This window comes from Pararge aegeria, chromosome 2 (genome assembly GCF_905163445.1).
Source record: "Pararge aegeria chromosome 2, ilParAegt1.1, whole genome shotgun sequence".
Classification (NCBI taxonomy): Eukaryota; Metazoa; Arthropoda; class Insecta; order Lepidoptera; family Nymphalidae; genus Pararge; species Pararge aegeria.
Window position 1 is genome coordinate 10532082 of NC_053181.1, and position 19935 is coordinate 10552016.

At 33.0% G+C, this 19935-nt stretch overlaps 2 protein-coding genes across 2 annotated transcripts; both read left to right on the plus strand.

The window, feature by feature from the left end:
- Nucleotides 1-581: 581 nt before the first annotated feature.
- LOC120634117 (splicing factor 45) lies at nt 582-6495 on the plus strand. The gene is made up of 7 exons (XM_039904509.1): nt 582-1014; nt 1120-1300; nt 1690-1811; nt 2883-3083; nt 3994-4144; nt 4992-5086; nt 6204-6495. Exons 1-7 carry the CDS (start codon nt 859-861, stop codon nt 6474-6476), a joined length of 1179 nt encoding a protein of 392 aa, XP_039760443.1. The 5' UTR covers nt 582-858; the 3' UTR covers nt 6477-6495.
- Nucleotides 6496-6919: 424 nt separating this feature from the next.
- LOC120634148 (gamma-interferon-inducible lysosomal thiol reductase-like) lies at nt 6920-9548 on the plus strand. Its single transcript, XM_039904566.1, has 4 exons — nt 6920-7287; nt 7370-7555; nt 8122-8295; nt 8777-9548. The coding sequence occupies exons 1-4, from the start codon at nt 7162-7164 to the stop codon at nt 9005-9007; spliced, it is 717 nt and encodes a 238-aa protein (XP_039760500.1). The 5' UTR covers nt 6920-7161; the 3' UTR covers nt 9008-9548.
- The last annotated feature ends 10387 nt before the right edge of the window (nt 9549-19935 follow it).

Consider the following 19935-nt stretch of genomic DNA (forward strand, 5'->3'; position numbering starts at 1 on the left):
ACAAATTTCCTTATGATCACTTCAGTAGTAATTAACTAATTATATTTATTTTGAATTATAAACCTGAATCTCTAACTTCAAAAACATATAATAGGAATTACATACGAAACTCGCGAAACTCGCGAAACTCTAACCCCTGTTTTATCCCAGGCGCTTTTCCTTATAAAAAATGTGCAAAAACTTTCATTCCCTATTTTACTACTCTTAAGCGGGGGGTTTTCCATAATACCTTAAATAGATTTTTATTATTTAATTTTGATAAACTAAATATTGACATTCACATTCCTAACTTCAATAACACAAGACTTTCATACAAACTTCCAACCAATATTTCGGAATCTCTCAAAACCATTTCTTAGCTGACACCTATAAACCTTTCAATTTTCAAGTTTGCAGGCTTTTTAGTTCCCGAGATTTCGTAATTATTCAGTGTGTTAGTAAGTCAGTGATTTTCTCTTTTTTATATATAGATAAATTATAAACACAGACCGTAACCCCAGAAGGGGTTCTCCTACTCTGTACCCCTCTGGGATTACGGTCTGTGTATATGTGTGTGATTGTTACATACGTCAAATCACAGATATAGGGCCTGCGTCAAAGCCCTTTACTTTAGCCCCGTCAAACTATTTACTAATGACCGTGTGGCTAAACCTAAAAAATTGTCAAAAAAGAAATCTTACAACTAACAGAAAAAGATATGCTCGTGATACTATTCAATCGGTTTAGTTACATGTATTCGTGACAAATTAATGGAATGAATAATGATGATTGCTGTGTAAAATAATAGCAGGATTTTTTTTTATTATTGTCCTATATTATTGTTTGGCATTATTCAATGAATGAATATTCTTTCCTAAAATGTCTTTATACGACGATCTGGATACAATAAAAGCTCGCACAACAGAAAAAGTAGCAGGATGGTCTTCAGGTATTAAACTTCTACAGTCACAGTTACAACTCAAGAAAGCTGCTGTAACTCAACCTAAAAGGGAGGCATTACGAAGATCCAATCAGGTAAATAATTTATTATGGTTCTAAAAGATTTTTTATTTAAAGCACTTACCAAGATTCATTCATTCAAGATTGAAAAAATGTATAATCTTAATCAACTTCTTAAAGGTGTTGACCCCTGTAATAGATTTAAAAAGTAAGCCAAAAGATGAAGAGGATACCAACTCTGACAGCCCGAAAATACAAACAAAAGCTTTGTCTGCATCCTTAAATGTCCGTGACTTTGATTGGAATGTTGCTAACGAGTATGATCCGATGTGGCCTAATGATTATGAGAAAGTTGCCAAAGGTATGTATTCATGAGGTGGATTGAGTGTTGATATATAATAACCTTTTCTGTATTTGATTTCTTAATTCAAACATTGCTGAAAACTCAGTAAAACCATTAGAGTACATCCATGAATAATTGGTTTCTTATAAGTCAGTTATGTCATTCACAGGTCATAATTTTAAACGGGTGTGTGCTGTATCAAGTGTGGCTTAAGTTTTAGTGCATTCATACAAACAGCATTAGGGGCCACAACAAACAATTTATGGACTTATCATTGTTTATGTACATTAATGTATTAATTTAAACTTAGAAGATTTTCTGGATCCTTGCAATTCCCAGTCAATGTAATTGTTCACTTTGCATCAGTGTCTAGATAATTCATGTAAAATTGCTTCATACATTTTCAGAAATGCAAGCCAAAAGGCTAAACCTTGATGGCAATGATAGGGCTGACAGAGCAGAGAGAAAGCGCAAATCAAGATTTGGTGATGAAGAAGATTTAACTCCAGAGAAAACTCTTGTACCAATGGTATTATAGCACTATACTTTTTTTTTACAAGTAATATATATAAATTAACACACATGGCAGTATACTATAAGACACATAAATACTTCAACTATAAAGATAAACACACAGACACTGAAAAACATCCATGTGCTTTACACAAACATTTTCCAGTTGTAGGAATCTTACCCACTGCCTTGGACTCAGAAAGCAGCGCTACTGCCCACTGCGCCAATCGGCCATCGAATATATCTATTAAGTCAATATATCTATCATAGAGATGATATTTTTGAAGTTTATGTTTTATATTTTTCAAAAAGAAACAAACTAATGCCACATTACTCAAAGGAGTACATTGGGAGCCTGGCTCTGTACCTACAATCTGCCATTCTTTTTCTTATCTAGTAGCCAGCTCTGAAAGTAAAGTTGGCATCAAAAGAAATTTTGGGATACCCAGATAAAGACCATTGAAGTTGCACTGGAGTCTTCAGTGAAATGAATAACTTAATCTATTGGCTGTTTTTTGGGAGTCCAAAGTCTAGATCGAATTTCGTACGCTATCTTTATATATGAGTGTATATATATATTATATATATACTAGCATATGAGTGTTTACCATTTAGGAATTTATTTATATATTAATCTGATCCAGCCGACAAACACACAAAGAATTTATTATTATTTAAGATTTATTATACATAATATCCTGAAAATATGGTATTTACCCGATTATTGATTTTTTTAGGTACATTCTTCCCTTACAATCTTAAAGTAAAGGGGTTTAATTATGACATTTAATGTTATGGGTTTTAATTGTATTTACTGATCATGGCACCACTAGTACAAAGTGATTGATACCTTACTTTTACAAAACCTCAGGCTCTATGTCTTTTATCTTTTACAATTTTTGTTTGTATTGATTCCAGATATAGAGTGGTGCTATTGTGGCCAAAAATATTTTTCTAATATATTTATAGCCTTATTTTTGAGTAAATTTGAAGCGCATTATAGAAGAGTATATTTGGGCCAGTATCTTCATAACATGGCTCAGATGCAACTTGTAGATTGTAATAAGATATAATTTTTCTTTCTTAGCAACCAGAGGAAGAAGAGGCAGAGGAGATATCAAAACGTGCAACTGGAGTTGCTATAGCACCTCCTGCATCGCTCACGATGGAATCACTGTCGCCCCCTCTACCAGTAGTCCCTGCGCCAAGCCCTAATACAGGTTTCTCAATTGGTGGATATGGTGCAAGTTCTATAGCAGCAAAGATTATGGCAAAATATGGCTTTAAAGTAATTTTTTTTTATTTATTATTCACTAGCTGTGCCCTGCGGTTTCACCCGCGTTAACTACGGGACACAGTGTACAGCTACGTAGTCTACAACCTTCCTCAAAAATTCAACTTACTTAAAGATTTTTAATTTTACTGGCAGTTCCAAACATACTCGTAATATTCATATTTATGATATTAAGGACAGATAGCAAAGAATTATGGGTATGTATATATTACTGCTACGTTTTTCAGTTCTAAAAAACAGGCAACACATACAATGTAATTTAGCATACTTGAAAAACTACTTTTTTTCTGTTTTCTGACAGTTTTAACTTTCCCTGGACTTCCACAAATATTTAAATATGTAAATTAGCCCAATTTGTCCAGAAATTCTTGAGTTTTAGTGAGACTAACGCACAGCAATTTATTTTTATATAATAGTGCACATAATTAATTTTATTCTCAAAGCATAAAACATTTCTAAGTTATTATAACCAATTTAAAATAGTTGAGAATATGTTTGTAATTAAAAAACAATCTAAATTTACATGTATTTTTATCTTTTTATGTATTTTATTAATATATGCTTGTATAATTACCTTGAAATGTTAGCAAGCAAACTGGGTATGATAAGATTCTAATTTGCATTCTAATTATTCAGGATTAATGGGTCATAATATTTTAAACATATATTACCCAACTTTGTTGATAAATCAATATCTAGCATATGAATAACAATAAATACTTGACTGATCTGATAAATAGATGGCTGGCAGTTATCTCTCTTTGTATAGATAAGATGACAGGGAAGCAGTATGAGCAGTGTGCTGAATTTACACTCTTTTTTGCATAAATTCAATTAAACTTTCTACTATTTTGACTCAAATAACCAAAAAAGTATAACTTAATTAATAATTGTAAAATTTCAGGAAGGTCAGGGTTTGGGTAAAAAGGAGCAAGGAATGTCGGTAGCATTGCAGGTAGAGAAAACTTCTAAGCGTGGTGGCCGAATCATTCATGAAAAAGATAGTACTGTTATGCCACCTCCTGGATTTGCTATCCCGATTCTACCTGGATCAGGTATGATTTTAAATATGAAACTTGTTTAGGTGTGGTAAAAAAAATTTTTTATTAATTTCGATTGTTTGATTCAATGTAAACAGATGAACATAATATAAGTAAAATTTGGAAAATCCAAAAGTGCACGACTCATAATGCTCATTTAATTATCAAATATTGAAAAAAAAAAAACATAAGTCGTTCAAAATTAGTTGCCGAAAAAACAGCTGTACTAGGAAGGTACTGCACAAGCGCCCCTGGTGGAATAAATGTAAATAATATCTATAGATATAAGATATATCACCATCCATGTTAATTTTAGATGGATATATATAGATATACAGTCTTGTAGTTTTCGTTTTTTATTAATTGTAATTAAACGACACTGAATTAATTAATCATTCGCATTCAGTGACCTACAATCGTCGATTAGAATTTGAAAAAAAAAAATTTAACTCAAATAATGGATTGTTTCACAAGTTACAGTGTTTCCGGGTTTCACACATGACGGACAGGAACATTTTTTGACCTATTTTGGTGTTTTTTTTCCGATTCTTTTACAGTAAATCAATTTTTAAAAAGTATGGAATTAATCTCCATTAAATTATCTCGACAATAGTATGCAAAATATCTTGATTCCGTGAACTAACAAGGCTATAATAATAAAAATAGCTGCAAAAATGAGGCAAAAAAAATTTGCACTCTGATGCTTCGCATCATGAGTCGTGCGAAAATCTCATTTACAAGCATGTAACATTGTTAGCATTTGAAACTGTGTTTTTACTGGTTTTTTGTTTACTTGATTAAATAAAGTTACTATTAAATAAAGTCTCAATGTTTGCACTAAGAATTAATATCCCTTTCGCAGACTCTCCAAACTCATCTGATTCGCCACAAGCTTCTAAGCAAGAACCTTCAATTACGGAAATAATGAAATCACCCAGTAAAGTAGTTTTATTAAGGGTGAGTGGTAAAAATATAACTATGTTTGATCTAAAGTATGTTTACGTAGGTATATTATACACCTATTACTAGCTATTGACCGCGACTTCGTCGGCGGTTGTTTTGTTCTTAAAGCAAGCCGTTGGAACTATTTATTTTAAGAGATGTGTGTTAGCATCAAAAAATTTAAATCGCGTTGGGTAAGCTGTGTTTACTGGAATAAGTAAATATATACTATTTTGAAAATAAATTTAGTGTACGTCGGTTTCAGCTTCTATCATTAACCAGAAATTTACAAATAGTAATCTTTATATATTAAGAGACAACATTGTATTCCAAGTTAATTCAAATAAAGATACCTACTAAAATATATATTCGGTAAAAAGCATTCAATTTAGTTGTAGTTCTTAAGCAACTTAGGGATGTCAATTCTTTAAAAACAAAACTGGTGCAGTGTTTAAAATTAAATTTTGCAATAATAAGTGTAGTAGTTAAATGTCACATTAGAATGAATTATAAAGTATTTATATTACTGCTATATAAATACTTTTGATGATAAAACTATTTATTACAATAAGAATTAATACGGATACGGATATTAATGTAACCTACTTTTGTTTCAACCGGCGATATAATAAAATTTTAGAAAACAAAAGCTGCTATTGCGACATCTCTATGATAATTAGATTTATTCCCTTAGGTATTTTTTGTAGGTAAAAATTTGTACTCTAATGATGTAGATCATAATTTTTAAGTATCATCAATAGGATTGCCAGCGCTCGCCACCTATTTGAATTGAATAAGCAAAATTATGCTACTTTGGGTTACATTATTGTAATTTTCTAAAGGAACTTCATTTTTTTTGAAAATAAGTTACAGGCTGCTACTTCGTGATAGTTCAGCTTTGTTTTGAAAAAGGGTTAAAATCGGTACAGATTTTTCGGATTGGTTACAAAAAAAAAAAAAACAAATGAAAAAATCTTTCCTCTTTATAACATTAAATATAATTTATTTTATTACTATCTTAAATCTTGAAAATACATATCTTCACAAGATGGCATAGACAAGGCGGCTTATAGTTAAATCTGCTTATTTTTGTATGATTATTCTTGCTTGATGATATTACTTTGTTTTGCAGAATATGGTGGGTCCTGGTGATGTTGATGAAGAACTTGAACCTGAAGTGAAAGATGAATGCAACACAAAATATGGCGATGTCATAAAGGTGTTGATATTTGAATTACCAAATGTACCTCATGATGAAGCTGTTAGAATTTTTGTTGAGTTCAAACGAATTGAAAGTGCTATTAAAGCAGTAGTAGATTTAAATGGTAGATTTTTCGGTGGTAGACAAGTCAAAGCAGGCTTTTACGATGTAGAAAAGTTTAACTCTCTACAATTGGTTGAATAAATGAAGGTGTCTTTCTAAAGAGTTTTTTATTATAGCATAACCTAACGTCATTTATTTATAGCTTTAATTTTGTTTATACAAACAATTTTGGTAAAAAGGGCATGCTTACAATCTACGTATATACATTTGTGTACGATTTGAATTTCGTACATACCAACTTTTAAAGTTTTAAAGAGTGGAGTGGAGTTTTAAAGTTTTAAAGAATCACTTGGCGTGGAAGACGTTTTAAGAGACATTATTTTTGCAGTGATTCACTGTCTGTCCCTAGTCTGTTCACTGTTCAATTTGAAAAAAAAAACTTATGACATTAATGAAACAAAAGTGACATTTAATTGTCAAATCATGGCTGTGCGGTGCATTTACCGTTGCCTTTCCCTACGGTAAAGAGTAAGAAAAAATAAAAATGTCAAATTATTAAATGTCAATGTCATTTGTTAAACTAAAGTGAGATTATAATCGTGGTTTTCTTGTGATCTTCCAAAAACATTTTAAAAAATAATCGTAGACCCAAAAAGCGAAAGAAGATGAAGAAGTAATTAGTTATTGGTATACGAAATTATGTATAAAAACCTTATAGGTGCTGGTCGATGTCATTTGAAATATTGAAAGTTTTTGAGTAGGCATTTTAAAATTACAGACCCAGCAGTTTAGACAATTTGGTTAAATTAAACAAATTGCTTGCAAAATGGCTCTTTATTTGTGTAATCGTTATCGATTAATTGTGTTTGTTATGTTGGCATTGATTATATGGCAATGCTTTCGATTGTTTTTACCAGATAAATCTAGAGGTAGTCCTCTAGAGTATTCCGATGTAAGTTTCTGAACCAATATTATAAATTTTTTTTATGTACTTTACCAAATTCTTAAAGATAACAAAAAAATATTATTTGTAGCGTATTATACTGGAGCTCGAAGATGATAAGTACAATAAGCACAAACAAGACAAAATAAAAATAAAAGTGTACTATGAAGCTCTCTGTCCTGACTCCAAGTTTTTCTTTATAAAACAATTATGGCCAGTGACTGAAAAGTTATCAGACTTCATTGACGTAACTTTAGTTCCTTATGGCAAGGCTAGTGTAAGTATACTATTTTTATTTCTAGTAAATACTTTCCAACCTGTTTCTGTGTATTCTTCACAATAATTAATTTTCAGAGGTGCTGGGGAGGGACATTGCACATTGGCTTTGATAATATTATGTTACCCTGGTGATTTGTCTACAGGGAGTAGTTTATTGACTTAAATAATTTAACCAAAATATGGTTGCAAAAACACTGAAACATGCATCATAGGTGCCAAATTAGTAGTAAATTGTAAGTTTTTTAAGAATTAATAGAACAAGTAAAAATGTAAATGGCCATTTTTTCATTAATTAAAATATATGGGGTATCCCTGCTGCTTTTACAAATAAGATTAGATTTCAAATTTGCACTAATTTAACCACTATATGAGGCCATGCATTGTTTTTTTTTAATTTAGTAACTTGTTATGTAGAACTTATATGTAAACAATAAATTTCCCCTTTCTTACATTTTGTTCTATAAACTAGGGTCAGCTGGTTCATCTTGGCAATGTAATAATAATAAGTAATATAAAAATTATTTGGTATCCTAGTGGTTTAAATAAGCACAATTTTAATTACAGACCAAAGAGGAAAATGGACAATATTACTTTTCCTGTCAGCATGGTGAGGAAGAATGTTATGCGAATAAAGTTCATGCTTGTGCAATTGATTCATTGGGCAACATGACTAGTGCTGTCAAAATTACTAAGTGTATGATAAGTGACAATTTGGATGCTGATCTAGCTCTGTCTCGGGTACCTACTTGTTTTTATTTATCTTCATGCTATTAAGCAAACAATTTTAACTAACTAGTGTTTGTCTTTATTTTTAATTAAAAATTCTCTTTAAGATGAAATAATCAATACAAGACAAGGCATTCATTTACAAAACTAATACATTTTTTTTTAACTTTGCTGCACTAGAAAATAATCTAATTTACAATAGACATACTTAATGCCTTATCAACGAGTCAACTTTGTTCATCTAGAAAAAAAATTTGAGATTCTAATTTGTTAAAGAATTTCAAACAAACTGGTGTTCTAAAAAATTTATGATATTAAAGATGATAACATTTCCATATTTTTTACAAAATCCTAGGTGTATTGTTTCAAATTATTAGAGTTTTGCTACCCAAGCTACATAATGATCAACCAACATGTGCATATTATCTGCATCTTATTCCAAAAAATATAATTTAATATTTATGTAAATAATTTTATAATTTTTTCTTTTCAGTGTGCTAAAGAAATGGGTATTGCTCCAGAACCAATAAATAATTGTGCTGTCCATGCTCATGGATCTGCTTTACTGAAAAAACATGGTGATGACACTAATATTATAAGACCAACATTTATTCCAACAATCACAATCAATGGCTCAAAGGACAATCAGGCAGCACTTTTGAAAAACTTCCATTTACAGATTTGCAAAATAATTGATATTCCATTGCCTCCACCTTGCCTGTGAAAGCCAATGGTGCGCAGAGAAAAAGTAAAAAATTTTGCTCTTAAAATCAGCATAATCTATGTAAGAACTTAACACAATTTTAATTACACAATAGAAAAGTGTGCTCAGGTATGAAAATTTTATTTACAGACAAGTTTTTTTCGATATTCTATCAAAAACTTAATTTGTCTCAAATATTTATCTGGTAAAAATATGTTGTTTAACTAACAAGCAACACATTAATGTATTTATCTTATATTATGTGGACTTTTGCTAACTATAATTGTCTATCAATTTTAAATATCCTAAGTAGTTTGACTGTACATATTTAAATTATACCCAATAATGATTTTTCATAAAGTACACGGGTTAAACCTTCTAAGTAAAGAACTGGTTTCTTTAATATATCATTATGATACATTTCAGAATTATTTACATGTTTTATAAAATGTTGTGTAAATCATTTACTTATTATATGTATTAAGATAGACTTAGCTAAAATTAGTTCCTTGAAACAAGAAAGTATTAATCAAATGTAGTGAATAAACAAATTACTATGTTATTAGATAATTTATTTTAAAATTAAGAAAGAGTATCTTACCAAATTGGCTTTTATAATATAGTTACTCTACATTTATGTAAATTAAAAACAAAATTCTTTATTTATTAGTTTTTAGATTTTTTATTATCGTACAAAATATTTTAAATACTTTGGTTGTGTTTGGCATTTAATATAAGGTGAATTAAACTGGCTATATTATCATGGGATTGGGAGTATATATTTTAGTATTGTATGTTTGCTACATTTAACTTAGAGTACACATTATAGTGAGGTATGTCCAGTTAATGTGCTGGTTTGGCCTGCGCGAAACGATACGCCTGATATTGGATTCTGTAATTATTTGATTCCTCCTACTCAGTTGTGCAAAACAATAGGTTTTATTTTGTACATTGTTTCATTTTAAAGTAGTAATTGTTGCATCTTCTCATCTAATACAGAACTGTCACCTTCAAAATGGCAATTGCTTGTGACTATGTGTATGCTTGTGACAGAAGACAGGTTGCAAACGAATTGTGCTAATACAGCATATTTAGCATGTCATACAAAACTGATCAACTGTTGGGTGACAGTGGTTAATCCAGCGTTGGGCGAGGGACTTAATTCGATTAGTCGTTCAATTTGGTTAAATTTAAACAATTGAAGGGTGGCTTAAGGAAAGAGATCTCACAGATTAAACTATTTTTGAAAATAAACGTAGGTTTACTACCTAACTTAATAATTATGATTCTTCTTTTTGCTAACAAGGAAAAACTCAATCTTAGAAATTGAGAAATCAATAAAAATACGCGGGGACTCAGTCATCTGTCATCAGTTTGAGTGGCACAGCTAATGGCGTGCCGAATTCCGCAAGGGATAGTTTCAATGTGATAATCACTACTTCCTCAAGGGAGCCACAGATTTTGGAAAAGTGCTCACAGTTAGACATTGCTTTTGTTAATCGATGCGATCTGACTACCTGACAGCAGCAATTGAATTTGTATGGGTATATGTTATTTTTACAACCTATAGTGTTGTAAAAATATTAGATCTACATTTACCTAAAATTAAACAATGTATTAAAACAAATTTACTGATATGTGGAAAAATAAACTGTAAAATGATGTTGAAAAAAGCAAGTGCTGAGTTTCTTCCAGGCTTCTTCTCGGTAGAATTCTCCTTCCTGACCGGTGTTAGAGTCACTTCAAACAGATTGACTTGACATTCCAAAATGCTTGTAAACTAGGCTACTTGAAATAAATGAATTTAGAATTTTTTAAGATCCTTGTATGGAAGTTAAGTATGGCTTGACTAGTCGTGACTGCGTAGAAACTGTTAAAAATATAAGTGCTATATTTCCTAACAGGTTAGCCCACTACCATCTTAGACTGCACCATCTATTACCACCAGGTGAGATGTCAAGGCTTCGACATTGACTGCAATATTGCAGTTGAATAAAAAAAACAGCAGGCTTGAAATCGTTTTCGAGTACCTCACTGTAACGTCATTACAAGCTTTTATTTAGTTTCACCTTTTCCGGTGTTTGTCTGAAATCAAACCTTGCAAGAAAAAGAACCACGGCCCGGTTTCAGATTGCGCGGATTTTTTAAAAATAATCTACTACAAGTTAGCCTTTGATTGCAATCTCACCTGGTGGTAAGTGATGGTGGAGTCAAAGATGGTAGCGGCCGGATTTAAATAATTCAATGTCAACCTTTGAATTGACTTATTTGAATAAGTTAATTCAATTGTTGACATTGTGTACGGTCAATGCGCGAACATCATCGACGGCAAAGTTCGGGTCATTCAGAAAGATTGTGCGATGTTTAAGTACATAAAAATCTACTAATGTTGTGACTGACGGCAATTGCGGTGACGAATTCACCTTAATCGTACAAATTAATTTATATACATGTTAATTATATATTATTTTAAGATTTTATTGTTTTTTTAATGACAGGTGAATATAGAATTAATAGTAAAGACAAGTTTTAATAACGGATGAACAAAACACAAATGATTATATAAAAGTTTAAGGTTTGTGCTGTGAATTTTGCTTTGATCTAGCTACTTATATATAATATCTATACATTATTTCATAAGACAAGTGAATGTCTAGAACCTAGAAATTGGTTGACGTTTGAATTGTAAAACTTACGAAGTTATTTAACATTGTAACAATAAAACATTGTATAGTTGTAGTATTATAACATAATAAGGCGCTGTGCAAACAAACACAAATTTTGTTAACGACGCGACACAGCTATTAATAAGAAGCAGAAAAAAAAATTTAAAGTGTAAAATAAGTGCAAGGATTTCTTCGCCGTACCTTAGCCGATTTGTAACTCCTGCTTACTAGTGTATAATTTGACTGTAATATTGAATAATATGGTGACTGCGACTGGGAAGCGGTTATATACTAATGGCTAGGATTAGGACTTCGGCCTTCCTTTCGAAGGCCCCAGTGCGTCCTCAAGCACGCGACTTTTAACTTTTCGTTATGTGTGTTTGAAGCAATTAAATTACACTTATACCACTTGATTTAACGGTGAAAGGAAACTTCGTGGACGAAGTGCATGCCTGATAGTTCTTTATATTGACTCAAAGGCGCGACTATTCTATTTCCGCACTTGGCCAGCGAGTACAGCCTTAGATCCTTCTTATTCTGAAAGGAGCCTGATAGTTCTTCATATTGTACTCAAAGGCGCGACTATTCTATTTCCGCACTTGGCCAGCGAGTACAGCCTTAAATCCTTATTCTGAAAGAAGGCTCGATTGAATTAGTAGACCGGTAATGGGTTAATAATAAATAAAAATAAATAAATATACTACGACACACACCGCCATCTAATCCCAAAGGAAGCGTAGCTTGTGTTATACTTAGATAACTGATGAATATTTTTATGAATAATATACATAAATACTTATAATATACATATAAACACCCAAACACTGAAAAACATTCATGTTCATCACACAAACATTTTCCATTGGTGGGAATCGAACCCACGGCTCGGAAAGAAGGGTCGCTGCCCACAGCGCCATTCGGCCGTCAATAATGATGACTGTGTCGATTTGCCGTAACCGGACACAACAACCAGGGTCTACGCGTTGGTAATAAATAGGTCAACGTTGGCGCAGCGCCATAAAATACTAACTTAGATCCCTAATGTTAATGGGACGATGATAGGAATTACCGGTGCATGAGCATGTTCTATTAATCTAGCTGATTAGTCGTAAGATAACATGAGTTTTGTAACATTATACAAATCTTTTTAGATAACTTATGTTCTAAAACTTGTCTGTAATCACTACTCAACCTAATCCTCCGATAAATAAGAGATAAGTTTTGAGCACTTACACACTGGGACCGTGGTGCAAATATTGAAATTGTTTGATTTCGTATTAGAATAGTCATACATAATACCTATAATATTAAGGGGGTACAAAGACAACACCCATAAAAAGTTTCACTAATAGTCGATTTAGAAATAGAAATATTTTCACTATATTCATATAAAAACCTGGAAAAATATTTCAACCCTAACTAATTCTAATAACTTGATGTCAAGTTTACACGTGTACCTGTATGCGTGTAAACGTAGTTGTGAATTACTTATTGTTTTAATGGAATCTAAAACCTTCGTTTTGTTGCTATATCTATCCGTGACTCCATTTGACCTAAAACGATTTTATGAAAACTACATTATTAATTATATTTCTCTAAAACTTTTGGTATCGGCAAACATTTGTATAACAAAAGTGTTTCATTATATACCCGTCAGCTTAGTACTCTATTTCCAATTAACCTTGTATCATAGGTAATTCTATAATGTGTTTATAACATAGCTCTTGCCACGACATACGTCTGTCCGCCACCACCCCGGTATCTGTGTATTTCCTGCTTTATAACGCTAATATTATTGGACGATTATTGTTACCTATGCATTTGAAAAATTATTAAGTATTTTTTGATATTTTTTCGTGATTTTTAGATACTATTTTTGAAATTATAAGTAAGTTAGTAATTTTTTGCATTTATATTGAAAAAAAATTTACCTTCCATTTTGTATGAGTACCTACCTATTAAGAGAAATGACTAATGCTCATTTTATTCCTTTTGTTTTTATACCCTTCAAGGCCATGGTGAAATACAACTACATACTTATAAATATATTGTTTTTACTTATCTGTGCTTTGTTTTCTTTAACCTGACACCCTTGTATTATCGCACTATTTAAACCTTAAATTGCCTTTGCTATCCCAGAAGGCTCACTTTTAAGCCCCGTTTTTTTTTTTGTGTTTTGTTGCAATGTAGTTTTTTTTCTATTCTACTCCATAAATGACTTAACACAACAAGTCAGTGGCAAGCGAGACATTGGTGCCACTTCTGTTTTACAAAAGTACAAAAGTAGTGCTGCCTGTTCAGTGTTCCCTCGGAGAAAGAATAGCACTTTTTTAAATTTTAGCCGTGCTGTGGCTATCTTTTCTCCACCCCAACATACAGAAGCTGCATATATGGTCCATATCTTGAAAAACAGATGGACGTTGGGGTTACAAGGTACTAGAGTGGAAAGCGAGGTGGACAGACAACATGAAACGAGTCTGCAAAATACCTATTGTCGTCTTAATGCTTATTTGTTCAATCTACCGACGTGGTAGAATATTAAAAAAGAGCTCTTTTTGTCCAGTTTGCATAACTAAATCTCAAAGACATCTGTTTTTCATTAATTATAGGTATGCCATTATTTTAAAATTTATTATTATGGGGATCACTAATTTACTTTTAATTTTCATGATTTTTATGTGGAGATTGAACATAGAGATGTAAATTGGTCGTTCGGAAAAATAAGCACTGAGACGACGCTATGTCCAGCCGTGGACGTGCTGTAGTCGAGATGATGATGATGGTGAAACCTTGCTGTATCGTATGAGTTGTCGTACCTGCCGGTTCACTCGTATCCTAATTTGTTTTTGCTATAATTAATATATAAATAAATAAACTGTTCATAACTTTTGACGACCTACCTGGCGTAGCGGGAGGCGCAGTGGTTTTAAGTGGGACAATTAGGGAATTTTTAATTTCTTAATTTTCTCAGTCTGGTCTGGTGGGAGGCTTTGGCTGTGGCTAGTTACCAATCTATCGACATAGACGTTCCGTTGAGAGATTTAACGTTCCAGTATAATGTTGCGTAGAAACCGATTGGGTATGGGTTTAAACTTCAATATATTTAATTGCCATACCCCCCAGGTTAGCCCGTTACCTTATCTTGACATACCACCGTGTGAGATGGTAGCTAACTTGTAGTGGAATTTAAAATGAAACTTGAATGCAAGAAAAAATGTGTGGATTTGATTTTAACCTAATGTAACCTACTTATGGAAAAAATAAACACAATGAGAAAGGTGGCAAGAAAAAAAGAGTTTCCTAAGTTTTTCCGCTATTTTATAACCTGAATTCCATAGGAATCCTAATTTCGGGCCTTTATTTAAGGCGAGGTTTAAATTGGTAATTGAAGAATTTCTAAACACTATTTAGGTTGCTTGGAAGCATTCCGCTCCGCTTTTATCTCCCGCAAGATAGAAATTGTTGATAGTATAATGTTGATGATGAGAAAAGAAACTGCTGAGTTTCTTGTCGGCTTTTGCTCGGTAGAATGTGCCCTCCAAACCGGTGGCGGGGACGAACAGTCAGATTTGATTAGAGTAGGTATAATTAGGTACCTATGTTGGTAGGTACGTATGTTTAAATCAAACGCGATAATTTTTGAACTACCGGTTGGATTGAAATATTGGTTTTGCTTTTATTAGCCATTTTATGAGCCAAATAGGTAGATGTTATCATTTTCATAATTTTTGTAAATTTCGTAGGAACGCGGGTGCGAGCTGCTATTGTAGCAATATATCTATTAAATAGGTATTTTATATTTATAAGTATTTTCTAAAAATCATTAAGATTTTGCTACTACTTACTATATAATTTATATATTAATGTATGGTACAACTATTTGTATCATGAGGTACATTTGTATATAAATTACCTTATTATTATATAATTATACCATATATAATTATTAATACCTATTGTTCCTATGTACTGGCTTTTGCCTGAGACTGTCTTCGTGGAGTAATTAGAACATGTCGCAGGATATGAAGGTCAAAAAATCACGTTGATCCTTTGCTGCGTTGTGCTCCTAAAGAATGACACACCAACAAACACGCTTAATGCGTTTATGTATATTGTTAGTATGATAAACGGATAGGTAGGTACTAAACCTAGCCAGCACAAAATGCACGCGACTGACAAACGCGAACCGTCGATTCAATTTAAAACTGAGGCAGACGATATCAATTTCCCAACAACTAAATGGCTACCTTTGCTCCAAAAACCATTTCAAGCACAACAATAAATCTTCACTGGAATCACGGACTAATTTCGTAAAAGCCCCGTCTCGCTTTGCTAATTAATATGAATGGAATTTGCATCCGGCTTTTTCTCGCGTAGACCATTTCCAACTATTGTTTTGCAAAGATCCTCACAATTTATTCCCATTTTTATCAGACTGCATCGTGGCGGAGAAAGCCATTGAGAACAATAAAGCATCTTTTCGGTTACGTTGAAATGAAAAGCTTTTGTTCTCTAGACGAATTAGTGTTATTTGTTCGGTGTAATTAGATATTTTGTGGATTTATGTCGGTTCACTTAAATATAAAATAAATTTAAGTGCTACTATTTTTACTTATAAACTTTATTTAGCATAAAAATATTCATCAGTCAACTTAGTACCCACAACGCAAGTTACGCTTGCTAACTGGCGATGTGGGTATTGTCGTAGTATATTTATTATTTTTTCTTTATTAATGTTTAATTAAAAATAAAACTAGGTTCAGTAGGTGCTTCGGTATTCCCTACGTCAACCAAATCGAGGTCCAAAACACACACGAAGCCCCGCTAGGAATTATTAGAACCCCAGCACAGAGAGGAGACAAAAATTATATCCCACGATTATATCCTCTGACAGGGGATATAATTAACGCTTCCACCTGCTAAAACATGTCAACATGGAAAAGGAAAGTTTAAACCCGTTTATTATTACAGATATATTATTTGGATATTATTTCCACTTGTCCGCCAGTGCTTGGAGAGTTGATAAAGCTGTGGGAGAAGATACATTTTTTTCCAATGCATTTGGTTGGGCAATTTTCGGTGCATTTTTGAGATCATAAAACCTCACTACTTCAATGATAATGGTACATATCACAATAGTTACACCCAAAGTAGTAGCCACATCGACCGCCAGAAACCCCCATTAACATTTCATGATTAAATTTTTTAATAGGCTTCTACGACAGAGGTCGTAACAAATTTTTGGTTTTCCATGGTACGATTTAAAATTTAAATCTTTTCTAGAGAGTAGCACTATGCCAGCTAACAATAGTAGATTATGCATCAAGTATGGGTATATTTCATTTTACAGTCGAGGCGGTATTAGGCGTGAGTTGAAAGTGAACGCGCTAAGAAAGCCGAGATTGTAACAAGTAATGCACCATACGCGTTTCATAAACGATTTTCATTACACTTGCGAGCAAAAAAACACAAGTACGGTAATTTTAAATAGAACACGCGTGTCTAATATTATGTATTATGAGCCTTATATCGAATTAATGAGGTCCACGTTACGAGCAAGTGTTTCGTTTTTTTTTAAGTTAATGAGTTTATAAAAAATCCTCTATTAGAGGAGTAAAACCGAATAACACGTAGTCATACGAGACAGGGATCTGTACTGTGCCTGTGTATAGTCATAAAATAATGATATTATTATGGGTAAGGTGATTTTCATCAAGCACTTGGAGTAGGTACACTTCAATTTAGTCAAACTGAAGTGGTGCTCTTAATATGTATGAAAGCTCTTATCAAAAGGTGGGATGTCCAGTAAAGCAATGCTGTTTTAATAAAAACCAAATAAGTCAACAATATTTTGTTATTTCATTTCATTATATTTCATAGGAACACAGACTATAAGTAGATATCTACTTATATATTAATCTCCTACTACTTGGTTTTTACTTCGTAATCAACTGTTACGCCTTTTTTGTATAGAACTGGTGAGTTAGGCATCCCTATATGTGACATGTCCTGCTCCATTGATAAAGTATGGTGTTAGATATACAAATGGGAAGTGGTACGGGTGTCGCCACGTCAAGTCCATGAAGATATACGTCCCTAATTAATTTATTTTTATCTCGTCTGTACTGACCAGGGCAACTTGGACTAGTTAGTTCAAGTTGCCCTGGTCACTGGTGGTAAATAATTCGGTTCCATATAGTGATGTGGAACAGAATTATTTATGGATCACTAAAACACAAAAATAAAGAATGATGACATTAAACATTATACACAGACATGATATTAATATAGTGTACTGTAGTGGTAGGTACTCTAAATAAAGGTCACTCAATTGTAGTTGTAGTATTCTGCGAATATTCATTATTAGTCATTCAATATTCTTAGAGTACCTCAAAAATTGACGGAAAAATACTGTCCACCCATCATTGAATGGATTCCATTGAGCATTGCTGTCCAAGAGCGCGTGTGATGCGAATGAACGCGGTAAAGGTGCCATGCTACGTACAACAGTGCTGCAAGAAGGGACCACGAATAAATCAATAATATCATGATCAATCTATTGCTCCTTACCACGCGACCCTACTGCAACTTATAAAGTTACCCTTACCGTGCCTTAGGTGACAGTTGTCACTGCAAACTAACCTGCTACGACTACTTTTGTATGGGTCATCATCATCATCATCATATAACCTACTTCAGGGCACGGGTCTCCTCCCACAATGAGAAGGGGTTAGGGCCGTAGTCCACCACGCTGGCCCATTGCGGATTGGTGGACTCCAGACAGCTTTGAGAACATTATGTAGAGCTCTCAGGCATGCAGCTTTTCTCACTTTGTTTTCCTTCACCGTTGAAGCAAGTGATATTTTAAAAGACTAAAACGCACATAACTTTAGTTTGAGGTGCGTGCTGGGATTCGAACTCGGTCTCCCGAAAGTGATGTTACTCGGTCTACCGTGTAATTCTTATGTACGCATCAAAAGTGCCACCTGTGGGCCTACTTGAATAAAGATATTTTTGACTTTGACTTTGACTTTGACTTTGATGTCGAAGTCCTACCCACTGGGCTATCACCACTTTGGTTTTTGTACTGGTCAAACAGCTCAAAGCTAGAAGATTTAGTATTGGTGTAAGAAAACCATGTAAAATAATGTTTAATATGTATCGATTGTCAAAAGCCCATGAATCCCTTCTCGTCACTTCTGCCTCCGTACTTACCTATTCAGTAAATTTTCTGAAAGGTATGGTACCGATCAATATTCTTCATACAAAAGGTACAATAATTTGTGCTGGTTGCTGGAAATCACAAATCGCAAACTGTCAGAATACTATTGTTATTATACAAAAGCTAAGCCAAAAAAGTAAAAAAAAATGTATATGTTTATTAATTAACTACCTTTAGTTAATGTTACACTAAGTGCTAAACCAGCCTTTTTTTATAAGTTAGGTATAAGTCCACTCCACATTTTACTCCGATTGCTAGAAAATGACTTTAGTACGGCTTAATAATTCATAATAGGCTAAGTAGATTTTTATGCTTATCAATAACAATATATGTATTTAATACTTTTATTTACTTTTGTTTTGTTCTTTTTCTAGTTATTCAATTGTGAACTGGCTACTTATAAACTTTGTGTAAATATTGTACCGGAACTTGGCTTGTGTTAGAAATTTGAACTGCCTTATCATATTATGTGCTTATACATATTAAAAAATCAACCAATTCCGTTTTTTATTTGCCAACAGATTATGGTTTATCTATTTCTAACTACATACTAAATCTAAGCACAAGGGCATTAAAGGCAGTTTCCGTCCGCATAAACAGGAACGTGTGGAATGGAAAAGTTAAATAATATAAAAGTCATATGTTTAATATCTATCGGTGGAGCGCGAACCGTGTAGTCTCATTAAAACTTTCCTCAGGCTGGGCTTGCACGTGTTTTTAATTTTTATCGAGAGCACTCGTCGTTAGCGAGCGCCGAGCGCGGGGCGTCTGCTGCGGGTCCATGCTTTGATTGCGGTAATGACGTCGCTCCCGGTCCACAGCGCCGTTCCCACTCGACTCTCTTCACTATCTTCAAATTATTTCTTTACAAATTGATATATCTTTTTAATTAAGCGACTTTATCTCCATAAAAACTTATGACACAAAGTTCCGGCTGAGCTAACATATGGCGCTCGCGACCAGTAGCTTGCCACCGTCTAATAACAAGATTGCGACACTCTTTTCATACTTGCTGAATGGCAGTTTGTACACGTACAGTTGCAGCGTGTTCCGAATTAATT

Bases quoted from the DNA above. Each gene is read 5' to 3' on its own strand.
- LOC120634148 (XM_039904566.1), top strand. From the start codon at position 7,162: ATGGCTCTTTATTTGTGTAATCGTTATCGATTAATTGTGTTTGTTATG. The intron at 7,288-7,369 runs GTAAGTTTCTGA...TATTATTTGTAG, and splicing joins GTCCTCTAGAGTATTCCGAT to CGTATTATACTGGAGCTCGA. The intron at 7,556-8,121 runs GTAAGTATACTA...TTTTAATTACAG, and splicing joins TTCCTTATGGCAAGGCTAGT to ACCAAAGAGGAAAATGGACA.
- LOC120634117 (XM_039904509.1), top strand. From the start codon at position 859: ATGTCTTTATACGACGATCTGGATACAATAAAAGCTCGCACAACAGAA. The intron at 4,145-4,991 runs GTATGATTTTAA...TCCCTTTCGCAG, and splicing joins CCCGATTCTACCTGGATCAG to ACTCTCCAAACTCATCTGAT. The intron at 5,087-6,203 runs GTGAGTGGTAAA...TTTGTTTTGCAG, and splicing joins GTAAAGTAGTTTTATTAAGG to AATATGGTGGGTCCTGGTGA.